This window comes from Ciconia boyciana, chromosome 8 (genome assembly GCF_034638445.1).
Source record: "Ciconia boyciana chromosome 8, ASM3463844v1, whole genome shotgun sequence".
Taxonomy (NCBI): domain Eukaryota; kingdom Metazoa; phylum Chordata; class Aves; order Ciconiiformes; family Ciconiidae; genus Ciconia; species Ciconia boyciana.
Genome location: NC_132941.1, coordinates 11,830,506 through 11,844,900, shown reverse-complemented (window position 1 = coordinate 11,844,900; position 14,395 = coordinate 11,830,506). Strand labels below are relative to the sequence as shown.

The 14,395-nt window shown below is 39.1% G+C and overlaps 1 protein-coding gene across 1 annotated transcript; it reads left to right on the top strand.

Moving 5' to 3' along the window:
• The first annotated feature begins 1,003 nt into the window (after positions 1-1,003).
• On the top strand, positions 1,004-14,368 carry HDC (histidine decarboxylase). Its single transcript, XM_072870054.1, has 13 exons — positions 1,004-1,751; positions 2,179-2,336; positions 3,190-3,362; positions 4,428-4,541; positions 5,931-6,053; positions 6,905-7,039; positions 8,002-8,145; positions 8,402-8,468; positions 9,321-9,483; positions 9,586-9,676; positions 10,867-10,965; positions 11,661-11,762; positions 11,951-14,368. The coding sequence occupies exons 2-13, from the start codon at positions 2,309-2,311 to the stop codon at positions 12,707-12,709; spliced, it is 1,998 nt and encodes a 665-aa protein (XP_072726155.1). The 5' UTR covers positions 1,004-1,751; positions 2,179-2,308; the 3' UTR covers positions 12,710-14,368.
• The last annotated feature ends 27 nt before the right edge of the window (positions 14,369-14,395 follow it).

The following is a 14,395-nucleotide window of genomic DNA, read 5'->3' as shown; positions in this document are numbered from 1 at the left end:
AATAATGTTTGTGTCCTCACATCCCACAAACTTAACTACAGTTTAATCTCTGTGAACTCTTAATAACGATAAGAATTTCAACGTTAGTCTCAGTAGTGATAGTGATAATGTTCACGTCCACATGGAGAATTTCCCACGGTTTTGATGGCACAGACCTTTGTAACAAACAATGAAAAGAACCTTTTCTATTCATTCTGCTTCCTGTGAGCAAATATTCTGTTCCTTATTGTCTGTAACAAAATCCTTCCAAGTGCAGGGTAGCTGTAACAAAAATTTATTTATCACAAGCAATATTTACTCTGCCTGTAATTCATTATCACCTATTTTATTCTAGTTCCGAACAGGACCTACTGTTTGTTCTCTTCTGCACAGAATGAGAAACCAACCTGATGAAACTATCACCTTTGAGCAAAGGCGTAGGGTATACGTCACATGGAATATTTATTGTGTAATTCAGCTCTGAAAACATTGTTAAAAATATTGCTCCTTATTTGCTGTTCCAAATTGAAATCATAAGTGTAATTAGCTACCAGCTTTCTTTGAACAGACATCTGTATATTAATATATTAGTTACTCGTAATGAGCTAGAATCATGGTTTTTGAGAACTCTTTTTGAGTTGCTCCTGTGCTTGATGCCAGTCCCTTCTCACCTTTTTTGTTTGCCTTTATGGTAGCATTTACAGTAAAGCCAAGAGAGGTTCATAAATTGGTATTAAGTGTGTGGGCAGCTTGTGATTTCCCTCCCCCCCCAATGTTTTCAGAGAAATGTGAGATAAAGCAGATGAATAGGCATATAGTATTTTTTTCTGCACTTCTTGCATTTCTTCTTTCAATGCTTTTTTTATAAATTCGTTTTTAATTTCAGTATATTAATCTGATGTGCGTGTTGTATCAGAGCATCTTTGTCATATCTGTGAAACAGTTCTTTCTCAAATATCTAATCGCAGCAGAAACTAGGAAAAGTTTTCGCACTGTTCTGTAGAAAGTACGCTGTGGAGAAAGACGTAACAACTTTCTCGAATAATGAAAGCGTTTAGGCTGCATTATAGTACGAGGTAGAAAATCACACTTCCATATGATGAGAACAGAGAAATTGCTGTCATCTATCAGATGAAGGGCCTGCCTAGCCTGGTATCCTGTCTCCAGCAGGGCCAGCTCTAAACAGGAGCCTAGGGTATAGCAAAAATAGGGGAAGCATATATTGTACTATGTAATAATTTATCTTTCTGGTACTTAGTCCATAAGTCCTACCTCTCTCTTTTCCCAGGGCTGCCTGGTATCAGTGTAGAGCAAGTGAGTTCCTTCTGGTGAAGATGATAAGCACTCAACCTTGAGCACAGTGTCACAGGTCGTGCTGCCAAAGACAGGTCAGGTTGTTTTTCCAGGTGCTAAAACTGGAACAAGGAGGAATCTACATGGCTGTTCTTCCAGACTGAGAACAGTCCAGGTGGAGGACTTAGAGGAATTCTGGAGATACAAGGCCAAATCCCAGTGCTTACGCATATATTTGAGAAGAGCAAGCACAGTGGAGGGAAAAAGATGTGTTTTCCCAGCTCAGTGGTCTAGGGTGATACCAGTGGAGGAACATCACCCTGCAGTATAAACTGGTCTGATCTGGAAGGGCAGGAAATCCACAAAGAGGATCATTGCTGCTTTGTAGTGCCGTTCTGGAACTGGCAATAATTGTAATGCCTTTCCTTCTAGCAGCAAGGGACTGACACCACAGGAACTGAAGACTTGTGGGGATGCAGGTATACTCTCTTCTTGGGAAAACTCAGTCCTACAATTCTTTAAAAAAAAAAAAAAAAAAAAGGTCTCCGCCTGCAGTGTCAAATTTATTACATGTTGGTGCCTTGTTTTAATGACTACTGCTAGTGCAGTAGTTCGGTGTGCTAGAGTAGCATGCTTTTATTTGGTTTTGGAAGCTCTTGAGCTTTTTCTCTCTCACAAGTCTGATATTAATGTGTCTTATATTCATGATGTGGATTACTGTGAGAATTCTGGAAGACTGTTTGAAAATGGGAAAGGGTTAGCACAGAGGCAGCTCCTTTTAGAGATACACTATCTTACACATCAAAAGAGCACAGATGAGAACATATGAGAGACTGTAAAAGCCCTCAGTTGGGAGGAGTTAGATAAACACTCACCAATAACCTGCCTACGTTAAACCTTTTCCAGAATGCATGAGTCTGAGAGATAAAGGGAGCTATAAAGGGTGAAGCAGCTAGCAGGGCACCAAACCAAACTGCCCACAGCTCCTGAAAGGTCGTGGCCCAGGTTTGAAGAGGTGCTTTTAGAAGGAATCAGTATGGAGCCTGAGGAGTACAGACGGAGAGGTGAGTGATCCTCCGCTCTTGGAAATAGGTAGCATTTGCTCACAGAGATCAACTAGTGTAGGGCTGGGAGTGGTACCCAAAAATAGGATGGGCTATATACTCTTTATTTGCACACACGTCCTTGAGACAGATCTGCTGAGGCTGAGACAAAAATGTGACCCAGGGCTGAGTTTAAATTAATGGATTTAGAGTCAGTGGATGACTTAGGCTTTTTGGTCTTATATTTAAAATACTGTGGGAAAGCTGCAAAAACTGTGATTCTGAATAAACTTGTGCTAAGGGGTTATGCACAGTGGCTCTTCCCCGGCTGACGCCATGAAACTTCAGTGATACTGGCCCAGTTCTGTAGATGGGGAGCAAACTTTGGTCCCAGGGCTGGAGGAGATTGCCTAAAAAGTGGAGAAAAGGTGTGGAGCTGTGCAGCTGTTTTCAGAGGATGCAAAAGGGTGTATGCTGTAGCGACAGGGAAGCATGAGACATTATGAAAATTTAATTTCTGTGAAATGCAGTTTCAGTTAATTTGTAGGCAAGAGAATCTGTCTATTTTCTCAGTAATCAAACAAACTGTATTTGTACTGTGATTGTATTTTAAAGGTACATTTGAGCTATTCAGTGACAACACTGAAATAACCCTGTGAATCTGTTCTGTCCCCCTGAAGTGTGTTCTAGAAGCCATGTCCCTACATTATTAGATAGGACAAGTAGGGTGTAGGAGGAAGGTTAGTTCCTGTGGCTATCCTGGGAGCAGTATTCCAAGCCCTGTCCAATGCTAGTGACAGATTGTGTGAAGTGCTAGTACTACTAGTTAGTTTTCCCGCAACTGAAACTCAACGCACTGGTTTGCCTCTTCCAGGGAAAGAGATGGTGGATTACATTTGCCAGTACCTGAGCAATGTGAGAGACAGACGGGTGACTCCTGACGTACAGCCAGGTTACATGAGAGCCCAGTTGCCGGATTCTGCCCCAATGGACCCAGACAGCTGGGATAACATCTTTGGAGATATAGAGAAGATTATTATGCCCGGGGTAAGAAATAAAGTATAATCATGACAGGAAAAAGCCATTACTACCTGGGGTGAACGCTAAATCCTGGGAATGTACAGGTTCTGCAGAACATGTATCTAAATAAGTAAAGCACCCAAAATGTAGAAAAAGTCTTGTAGACATTATGTCCACAGAAGGATTCTGGAGATTACTGTTGTGTTCCTAACTACAATTTTAGGGGAGAGACTGAATGTATTTTTGAAGTATTTTATACATTAAGAATAACTCATCTTTGCTTAGAGGGAAACAATGATTTTCTGACACTAGTGAATTTAGCTTCACAAGGCCTCTACCTGCTGAACTGCATCTCAATTTCAGAGATGTGGAAGCTCAGGCACAGCAAGGTGAAACATCTCTTGCTCAAGGTCGTGTACATATAAGACTTGTCTCCTGCTCTTTGAATGTAAAGGTCTCCTTCCTCTTGTACATAAATGCTGCAGATTCTGCTGAGGGAGTTCATATTACCAGGTTAAACATTTTATGTAAGAAGCATTTTCAAAGTCTATTTAAAAATTTTCTTTATAGATGTTTGCAGAAACTTGGTCTGATGTAGGAGAGTTATTCACATTAGAATGCTTACGCTGGTGTCCCACATACAAGCTCCTTCAGGTGTATAGAGGGGGGCTGTATAATTGTAAATTGCTATGTGTAGCTAAAGGCAAGCTGTTGTTTGACAAAATGAGCAAGAGCAACTTTGTTGCAAGGATTCCCCTTAGAAAGATAAATATTTTGATAAATATTTCTGACTCTCTTGTGCAATGTTCAAAAGACCATTATTTCCTGTTCAGAATCTTTGGCTGCCTGTTTAATTCAGATAAATGCTTTTGCTATAATTTGGAATTTATCTAATAACGACACAGCGTTATCATTTGCTAGTGCTGCACTCCTGTTGATATTATCTTTGTAGCTTTCTGCTAGCAGATCTAAAATTGCACATATTATGTTGCTGTGATCCTTTTCCATCACTTTAAACAGATGCTAATCACTACATCTTGTGCAGAATTTTGTGACATTTTCAGACTTAACTTCTAGATAATTTTGTTCTAGGTAGTCCATTGGCAAAGTCCACACATGCATGCCTACTTTCCAGCTCTTACTTCCTGGCCTTCACTCCTTGGAGATATGTTGGCTGATGCAATTAACTGCTTGGGATTCACATGGGTAAATTTGTTGTTGTTGTTGTTATTTTAGATATTCATCTCCTATGTGTATTATGCAGGAGCAGGTCATAGTCAGTCATTCTTGTTCTGCAAGTCAGTATAATTATTTACTTTAACCAATTGTATGTCGTTTGCATAAATGAAAAATGTCACTTGAAAAAATAAATAAATAGAATATATAAGAGCAAACGTTACCTAGTAGTAAGAGGTGAATGAAGAAAATATACCACTAGAAATGTCTGTTTTCTAATTCTTTGCATATCCCACTGTGAACATTGTTCCCTGTCGTGTAGTCTCAGTGCCAAGACTGTTACACAAGCAGCCGCCATCCATGACTGCAGGCTAGGCTGGGCTCCATTCCAGTTCTCCTGCTCCTTTGAGAGAACACATTTCCTATTTTTCCTCCTCTGAAAATAATTGTTTGGTGGCCTGTCCCAGAATATCTGAGTATTTTGTATCCTCCTGCAGCAGCTCCACAGTACTACTTGGTTATGATTCTACATACCTCAGTAGCATTCTGAAGCCAATGTTTTCCGCAGTGGTGAAGTTGCCCAGATTTTTAGATGTACGTCTCCATGTAAGAAAGTGGTAGAAGCTCATAAATCTGTAAGAAGCTAATGCTTATGGTCTCCATGTAGTTGTATCAGATTAGCTCACTGCATACACAGAAATGTCCGTTTCCACATTCTCAATCTAGTTTTGATAGATTTCTGTTAAGTTTGCAATGTAAACTGATTCTTTCATAAGTGGAAAGCTGGACACTGCAGAACAGCTTTCATCTTTCTTTTGCCGGTCTTCAAAAAGCCTTCCTTAACTCTCAGTTGGAAGAGGGATCAGTGCCCTTTCTCTTTAGGGACCAAGAGCATGTACTTGTGTGGTGAATTGCAGCTCCACGGTTTTGTCTCAAATGGCTCATTGTGCTCTTTTTTTTTTTAATGACTCTAAAATTATTGATAGTTTAAAAGCTCAACACTGAGTTGATGCAGGTAATCTGGAGAGAGCATTTTAAGGAGGTTGGTGAGAGTCTCTGTAGTTGGTGTTCCAAGAGAGCAACTGGTAATGAGCAAGGTACCCGGAGCTCACCCTCAACTGCAACCTTAACATAAAGGCCTGTATTACAGAACTCACCAAACAACCTAATTTTTATTACAAGAGCTCTGTGTTCTGCTAGGTATGGGCCATAGTATTACACAGTTAGCTGCTTATATATCCAATGCTACAAAGCTTGTCATCTGCCTTTTTTGCATCTAGGTGAGATTTCTCCCAAGGCAATTAAGAAGTGTTAATAGCTATTAATTAAAATGTGATATGTGGTTTACTCTAAGGGTTATACTCCTACTGTGTTTGCAGGGTGAATTACAGCCTGATTGTCTTTTTTTGATTTTTCTAGGCCTCCAGTCCAGCCTGTACGGAACTGGAAATGAATGTGATGGATTGGTTGGCTAAAATGCTGGGCCTTCCAGATAAATTCCTGCACCACCATCCTGACAGTGTGGGTGGAGGAGTATTACAGGTAGGGGAGATCAGAGGTGGCCTCATCAACATTTTGTTTTCACTCAAGTGAATTTCCCTCTGGGTGATAGTTTTCTTGGAGGAAAAAACAAGAAGATTTGGTCTATGGGTCTGAATAGAGACAAGTGCCAGTTTGACATTACTTTCCCAAATGTTAGTGTTAAATATAGAAGATTCTAGAATAGGAATTGCTATCGCTTTTAGTCCTAATTGTGTTATGGATGAGGAGCAGGTACTCTGGTGGCCTTACTAAGGATAAATGAGAGTCAGATTTGGTTTCTTCAGTCTATTTCACGTCACCAAATTATTCATTAAAGTGATTCTTACGTAATTAGAGAAAGAATCCTTGTCACTGTCCTTCTGCCAGCAGTCCTTAGCCACACAAGAAATTATTTTTCCTTTTTCTCATGTCTACTTTGTGTCTCAGAGTTGCAAGATCAAGGCCTGAACCTTTACTTCCTTTCATAAGGCCTACGCACGATCCTGTGGAATCAGTGCTGAGGCTCTGTGTTGTTATAAGGAGCTTTGCGCAGGTTTATAATTTTTATGGGAGATACTACATTTTAGCTGTAGAAGAACAAAATGAAAATGTGATTTATTTACTCCCCCCAACTCAGTCCTGCATGTTAAAAATATACAGCAGTTAAAAGGCTTTGTTTTGTGTTGCTGGCCCAGAGAGCTGCTCCTCAGCTAGTGACTTTCCACTGCATCCCAGAAAAGCAGTAGTAGAAATAAAAGAGGGGGTGGGCAGCTGAGCACTTAAATGACTTCAGTCAATTTTGTCAGTAAATCCCTGACAAAATAGCAATAAAGTAGCAATATGTTGCAGTAAAATGAGCAATGTCTTTGCAGAGCACTGTGAGTGAATCAACCTTGGTTGCACTGCTAGCGGCAAGGAAAAACAAAATTCTGGAGATGAAGCTTTCTGAGCCAGACACTGATGAGTCCTCACTCAATTCTCGCCTCATCGCTTATGCGTCTGATCAAGTAGGTTCTTATGGTTACAAAGAAAATGAATTAGCTTCTGCTGTCTCACCCAGACCATACAGTGTGAACTTGTGTTTCTGTAGCAAGAGAAAAACACAAACATGAATGCCTCACAAGCATGAACGAATCCCTCTAATGTTGCTTTCTGCAGATGGGGAAAGGAAGTGTGAGATGAAGTTTTGTAGGGTCCCAGCAGTCCTCACAAGGCTGTTTCACATGACTCATTTCTGCACTTCCTTCCTGTTTTTCACAAAGCCTTACTCCAGTAACTAAGTGCTGATCTCATGCTGCTTCAGCTCTTGTTTCTTCACAGCCTCCTTCCATTCAGAGGCAAGAACGCTCAGGGCGTTACCTCAGTGCTGCTCCTGGTTGTGGTCTCCACTCTAGGCTTCTGTGCTTGTTCTTGGAGGAAATGTCTACACAGTACCGTGACTCTGCCTGCAAACCTCTTCTGTCCTTGGACTCTTGGAACTGAACAATCATATTACCCTGTGAAAAATCCAGCAGGAGAGACACTCATGCTGATTCTCTCTTAGTATAACTAAAAGGGTTTTTTCTTGTGAGGGGTTTTGGTCTACCCCAGCCCAGAAGTAGGCACACTTCAGGGGTTTTTATCTTCTTATGGCAGGGAGGAGGGAATAAACTGAGGTTGATCCATTTCTAGAGGGTCCTTTAAGATCTGTGTTTTGATAAATGGCCCTCCAAACACAAGGTAAGGATGCCTATTATTACATTTTAGAGACCAGTACCCAAATAAATGGAGCATATGCATTCCTTGGAATTACAGTGTATTATTTCTTTTAGTTATTCACAAAGAATAAACTTTCAGACTTGTATTAATATGGATTATAATAAGGATTTTATCTCTGCTTTTCTTGCAACCACTGTCTTTTATAAGGCCATAACGTATCACAGCTGTTCAGCCTCAGAGCTTGCTTTCTTACTGTTTCTTTTTTTTAAAGGCGCATTCTTCTGTAGAAAAGGCTGGCTTGATTTCTCTTGTGAAGATGAAATTTCTGCCTGTGGATGAGAACTTTTCCCTCAGAGGTGAAACTTTGAAGAAAGCCATTGCAGAAGACAGAAAGAAAGGCCTAGTGCCAGTCTTTGTATGTTCAACTTTCTGGTTGGGAGTATTGACATAGTGTTGTATTCTTAATGTCAACAAAAAATTACATCTGAAACATTTCTTATTGTGTTAAAATACATTAGCTGAAGGTTAAAATGTATACAAGAATTTCTATTTTATTGAACAAAAAAAATGTTAACGTCATTTCGACTGTATATGATAGCCTCTCCACTTTTAAAGTGTTGCATCCATTTATTAAAAAAAAAAGCCATTTTAACAGGTTTGTTTTCTTCTAGGTTTGTGCAACTTTGGGTACAACTGGTGTCTGTGCTTTTGACAATCTCTCAGAACTGGGTCCAATTTGTAAGTGTCTTTTTTTTCCCTGATTTTAAACTATGATAGCACAGAAAAGATAGTATGACAATTTTTCATGCCAAAAACCAAGGAGAGTAGAAACACTAATCAGCTGAGTTTTTCAGATGTGTCTCAAAGATCGGTGGAGTCAGTGCAAGACTTTGCAGTGATTTCTGTAAGATTTAAATTAGGATGCTAAAATACATTCTATTCAAGGTGGATGAAATTTGTCAACTGATAAATCTTTAATGTGGTTATTCAGGGAATACAGACTGTACAGGACAGAGTGCAGTACTGTTGTAGGATGGACGCATAAATATTTAACCTAGCAAAGGAGTTTTGAAGGTAGTGTTTAGTAGGACATCCTTTGTAGCCACCAGTTCAATAGGTAAATTTGACATGGTTGCAGATTCTATTCCAGCATAAATTCTGACAAGTAGCTGCTGAAGACCTGCGGCACTTTCTCTTATGGGGCGGAGTGTGGCTTCTATCTCTGGGTCCTTTTTGCTTGCCACTGTGTCTTTATTCTGACTTTGTGCAACTGTGTTGTACTGGGGAATTTCACTTAGTAAAAGGGCAGGTGACAGAAATCAAATGTTAAAAAGCCTCACTCATATGAAATATGGAATAGTGAATTTTGTTATAGAGTCCATCTGATTTCAGCATTATCCTGTATTTTGGGGTTCTGGATCCACAGCTTTAGAATAAAACTAGATTGTCAATTGTTTGTCTTGCTTGCTATTTTGTTGTCAGCCTGTCCGCCTCCTGCAAAAACTTGCACCTGGTTTTCAGAGAGGACAGATTAAGCATGTACTTTGATTCCTTATGTCCCTTACATAAGAACAATTTCAATTCCAACAGGTGATGCTGAGGGACTCTGGCTTCATATTGATGCTGCATATGCAGGAACAGCATTTGTATGTCCTGAATTTCGATTGTTCTTGGATGGAATTGAATATGCAGATTCCTTTACTTTTAACCCTTCTAAATGGATGATGGTTCATTTTGACTGCACTGGATTTTGGTGAGTAAAGGCAAAACACAACACCAAAAGGACAGTATGCAAATTGCAAAGTCTTTCTCTTCGTAATTCTTTGCTAAATACCGTTCATTCTATAATTGATAGGGTTAAAGATAAATACAAGTTACATCAAACCTTCAGTGTTAACCCTGTCTACCTCAGACATCCCAATTCAGGAGCTGCTGTTGATTTCATGGTAAGTTATTTGAGTTGATATTTTAAATTGCCTGTAAAATGTTCAAACAGAATGTGAAATTCCTCACACTCTGGAGTGTGCTTATCTTATAGCTGGTCTTATTACATAAAAGCATAAAACCAATTATACTGAGATCCTAATGCAGATTAAATTGTAAAACTTTGAGCCCTGGTTATGAAAATTAATTTAAAAATTGCTTTCAGATATAGAGATTGAAGTGCTTAAGATTCTTACACAGATGGGGATCCAGCCTTGCCTTCTTAGTTAGAAGGGTCATTTCTGTGCCTCATGTTGCTGAAGTAATTCCTACTGATGGCATTTTGGCTGGTTTTGTTGTATCTCTGATATGTAATAAAAAAGAGAAAGGAGTAAGCAATGGAAACACCATGCTCTTAAACAGCAGTAGAATGAATTATGTTTTTCTTCAGATTAAGGTATTCATAGGAGAGCTAAGAGGCATTTCACTTTAGATCCATCTTACAGCAGATTTCAGTCCAGTAAAACAAAAGAATATTCACTGCCAATTGTTTCTGCTATGATCTCACCCTAGTCCTGAAAAGATAATTGTTTTCTTGAAATCAATAGTGCTTTTCACTAGAGAATGTGAGTGTAGAGGGGGGAGGGAATATATAAACGAGTCCCTGTTGTGGTTATATAGGACCCTGCATGTAACTGGGTAGCTCCCTAGAAGTATTCCTTTACATGTTTTGTCACTCTTTTCCATGAAGTATGTGTTACTTCCTCTGGAAGGGTCTACCCATATATCAACTCTCGCTGTTTATAGTTGATTTGGAAAAACGTTCAGGATGGCACTTAAATATGCAAATTACAGGAACTGAAGTGAGCACTCAGTCCTAAAGTGTAAATGGACACATCTTAAATTGATAATGCTCTTTAAATGCAAAAAGGTTTTGTTATTAGCTGGTAATTAACTAAAAGTTCTAAGCATATCTAGGCTATAGATTAAGGGGAATAGCCAAAAATCTTATTTTTGCAAATAATTGAAAAATATCTAGACATAGTCTTTCTTTGATGGCTATTTCCTAGACTTAGCAGGTTTTCAGTAATATGAAATTATTTGTGTCAATGGATATTTCTGACCTGAGTCTGAAGCAACAGACGTAGCAGCGTAAGGGGACACTCCTTTCTGTTGGTTTTGTACTCATTGATACACTGTTGTGTTTTCACAGCACTGGCAAATTCCACTGAGTCGTCGATTTCGTTCTTTGAAGCTGTGGTTTGTGATTCGTTCATTTGGGGTGAAAAAGCTTCAAGCTCATGTCCGACATGTATGTGGCTTAACGATGCAAGCATAAATGTATTATTTATTGGTAGCTGAGTTTAATAAATTCAGTGATGCAAAGATGAGTAACAGAAATCCTCTCACACACAAAGCTTGTATGTGAATGCTAAATGCGTGCTGATTTTACTCTTAAGTAATCTGTAAAGATTGACTGTGTAGACAAAACATTTCCTGTACCCTTCCTGGAAGCAATAGGCAATGGAAAGCGACTCGATAAGTCAATGCCTTCTGCACATTACTTGAGTAGTAATCTGTAGGAGCTTTCTTTGAGGCAAAGTGGCAGCTGTTTGGGAGGCAGGCTGTGATGGATGGCTGAACCCACTGCTATGAAAATTTACAGGCCTAAGTCTTCGATGGAGTGTAAATAGAAGGGATCATATTGTGGATCAACGGTTGCTGCAAAAGGACTCTAATCTGAGAAGGCACATTCTATTTTCAAACCTTCTTCTAGAAAATTCCTATATATAGTGCGGTTACTCTTGTTCATTGTCAAAGGTTTGGGCAATTAGAGACAGACTTTAAAATTCTTAGCTTTGTTGTCATTCTTCTGTTTGCTACCATTCGTGCATTGGAATAATGTGTTTTAGTAAGGAAAGGAATTCTTTTTAATTATTTAATTTAGTGTCTTACAGTGGGTTTGTGACAAACCAATACATAACTACTTTTCTTCGTTAATTATAGGGTACTGAAACAGCCAAATTCTTTGAATCGTTGGTTAGAAGTGATCCACTCTTTGAAATTCCTGCCAAGAGACATCTTGGACTGGTTGTATTTCGGTTAAAGGTAAAGATTGGGCCTTTTGCAAGTCTCTTTGCAATGAATTCACCACAGCTGATCTCTCCCCAGACATTAAGAACTGTGAATAAACTTTCATGTAAGAATTTGTAATGCTGGAATCCTTACAGAGATGTTTGGATGTCACTGGAAATTCTAACTATAGTACTTTTTTTTCTTATTTATATTTAAAACAGGGTCCCAACTGGCTGACAGAAAAACTCCTGAAAGAACTAAGCAGTTCTGGCAGGCTCTTCCTTATTCCAGCAACCATTCATGACAAGTTCATCATTCGCTTTACTGTAACATCTCAGTTCACAACCAGGGAAGATATTCTGCAAGACTGGAACATCATTCAACACACTGCAGCCCAAGTCGTTAGCCAGAATTATGGGTTGCACTGCATCAGTTCTGGTGATGGGGCAAGAATCCCTAATATGATAGTTAAGCCTAGTTCTGATGCCATTAGTAGTGCTTCTCAGCTTTATCTAGATGGAGGAAAATACAAAACACCTTCCAGAAAAATAGTAGTTCAGCCTAAGAAGTTAGCAGCGAGTCCCAGTACGTGCATGATTAGTCCACAAGTGAAAGGTCAAGGGGATCCTCTAGATGACTGTTTTCCAGAAGATGTCCGAGATGTTACCAAACATAAGTTAACGTCTTTTTTATTCAGTTATTTATCTGTTCAAGGCAAGAAAAAGACAGCACGTTCCCTTAGCTGCAACAGTGTGCCAATGACTGGTGGTCTTGAGCAATGTAACCCCAAAGCAGCAGCCACTGACAAGGAGTCTCATGCAAATGCCAGAATTCTTTCCAGGCTGCCTGAAGAGGTGATGATGCTCAAAAAAAGTGCCTTCAAAAAACTAATTAAGTTCTACAGTGTCCCAAGCTTTCCAGAGTGTAGTATTCAGTGTGGTCTTCAGCTGCCTTGTTGCCCTCTGCAAGCCATTGTTTAACAAGTGTAAAAGGGATTGGTCCTTAAGACCTCTCCAGGTAGAAAGAGAACCAAAGTTTGCTTATTCATATGCAATACTACATGTTATTTTGTTCAATATGTAAGCAGTGGCAATGACCACTGAGAAAATTCCTGTGCTTTTACTGGTGGAAACCTTGTGTATTTATAGATTAAAATGTCAAATAAATCTTGTAGGCATATAATGTGAAACTCTCTGTTTTGCAGACTATGGTAAAGAAAATGCCAATTTTTGCCTTACCAGTCCTGGTAATGGACAGTTTCTGGCTGGTAGGCTAGAACCATTGTGACAAAATATGCTGGCCTCAGTAGGGGCTAAACAATTTAGCTATTTGCACCATTAATTTTTTTTTAATACCTTGACTTAAACTCTCTAGACTGCTGTGAGGATCCGTCTGTGCAGACAACACCAACATCAATTCTGAACTGTGCAAAAAGAAAAATGTCACCTCTCTAAGAGATTTTGCTGTATTAGGGCAATTTTAAAACTCTCCAAGTTCAAACACACAGCAGCCCTGCCATTCCATCTGTGCTAATCAGTTACTTTATGCAACCGTGTTGCAAGAGCAGTTGCCCTTGCTAAGCACCTGTGGCCTTTCTCAGCATTACCTAAGGTCTGTAAAACACATGTGCATGAAGAAAGAGAGTAGGAATGATATTTCACCCTTTCTCATATCAGAAGAACTAAGGGGCATTACAGAAGAAAGGGTCTCTATGCAGGAAACAAACATTGCTACAAGAGGCCAATGATTTTACATATTTTTCAAGAATAATTAAAAAAAATGGGGGGAGAAAAATCTATTGAGAGCAGCTTTAAACTCACAGATACTACTGTTGAGTCAGGAAGCATGATGATTGCTAGGAGATTATTCTGGGAAAGCACTGCTAGATGCTTGCTGCCTTCTTCATAGTTTCCAGACATCTACAGTCACCCCATCTTGAAGGCAGCGTACTCGGCCAGATGGCTCTTCAGTCTGACCCAGTACAACTATTCTCAAGTTATATAAACAATGAGTCTGGTTAATCACAACAATTTCCATACCTTTATACAACATCAGTTAAACTCACAGTGGGGTATATTGAGGCATGTGTTACAAGGAGCAGTAAAATTTGGCCTGCTCACCCTTTCTAGTAAGAACGCATTTGTTTTATTCCATTCTGTAATATTATTTGCCTTTCTTTAAATCCCAGGGAAATCTAAGCCACACTTTATTATGAAGTATCTGGCCTGCCATTACTGTATTTGCACCCAAAGGAAAATATGTCTTAGTTCTTATAAATTGTTCTCATTCTGTGCGTGTAGTATTTGGTGCATAAAAAATAAGAGGGCATCTGTGCTACAATGAATAAAAGATAATGTAAGCATCTAATACAGACTTTTTTTTAATTAGTTAATTTGAGACAACTGTAAGCTTCATTAATGCTCTTTTTAATGAGTTTTGTGTTTTGACTTAGGGATGTAATTTTTACTAATGCAGTGGATCACCCTTCAACATGAATATAAATGTATTTGCCTAAAGATATCTTACATTGTACCCACTTTCATCTGCTTAGGTGCATAGTATTAACATTCACAGCATTAACAATACATCCATACACAGTAGGAATGTAGGTAAGATTCAAAGTATGAAGGAGAAGAGTAGCCAGGCTAAGATATAAGTAGAGTTGG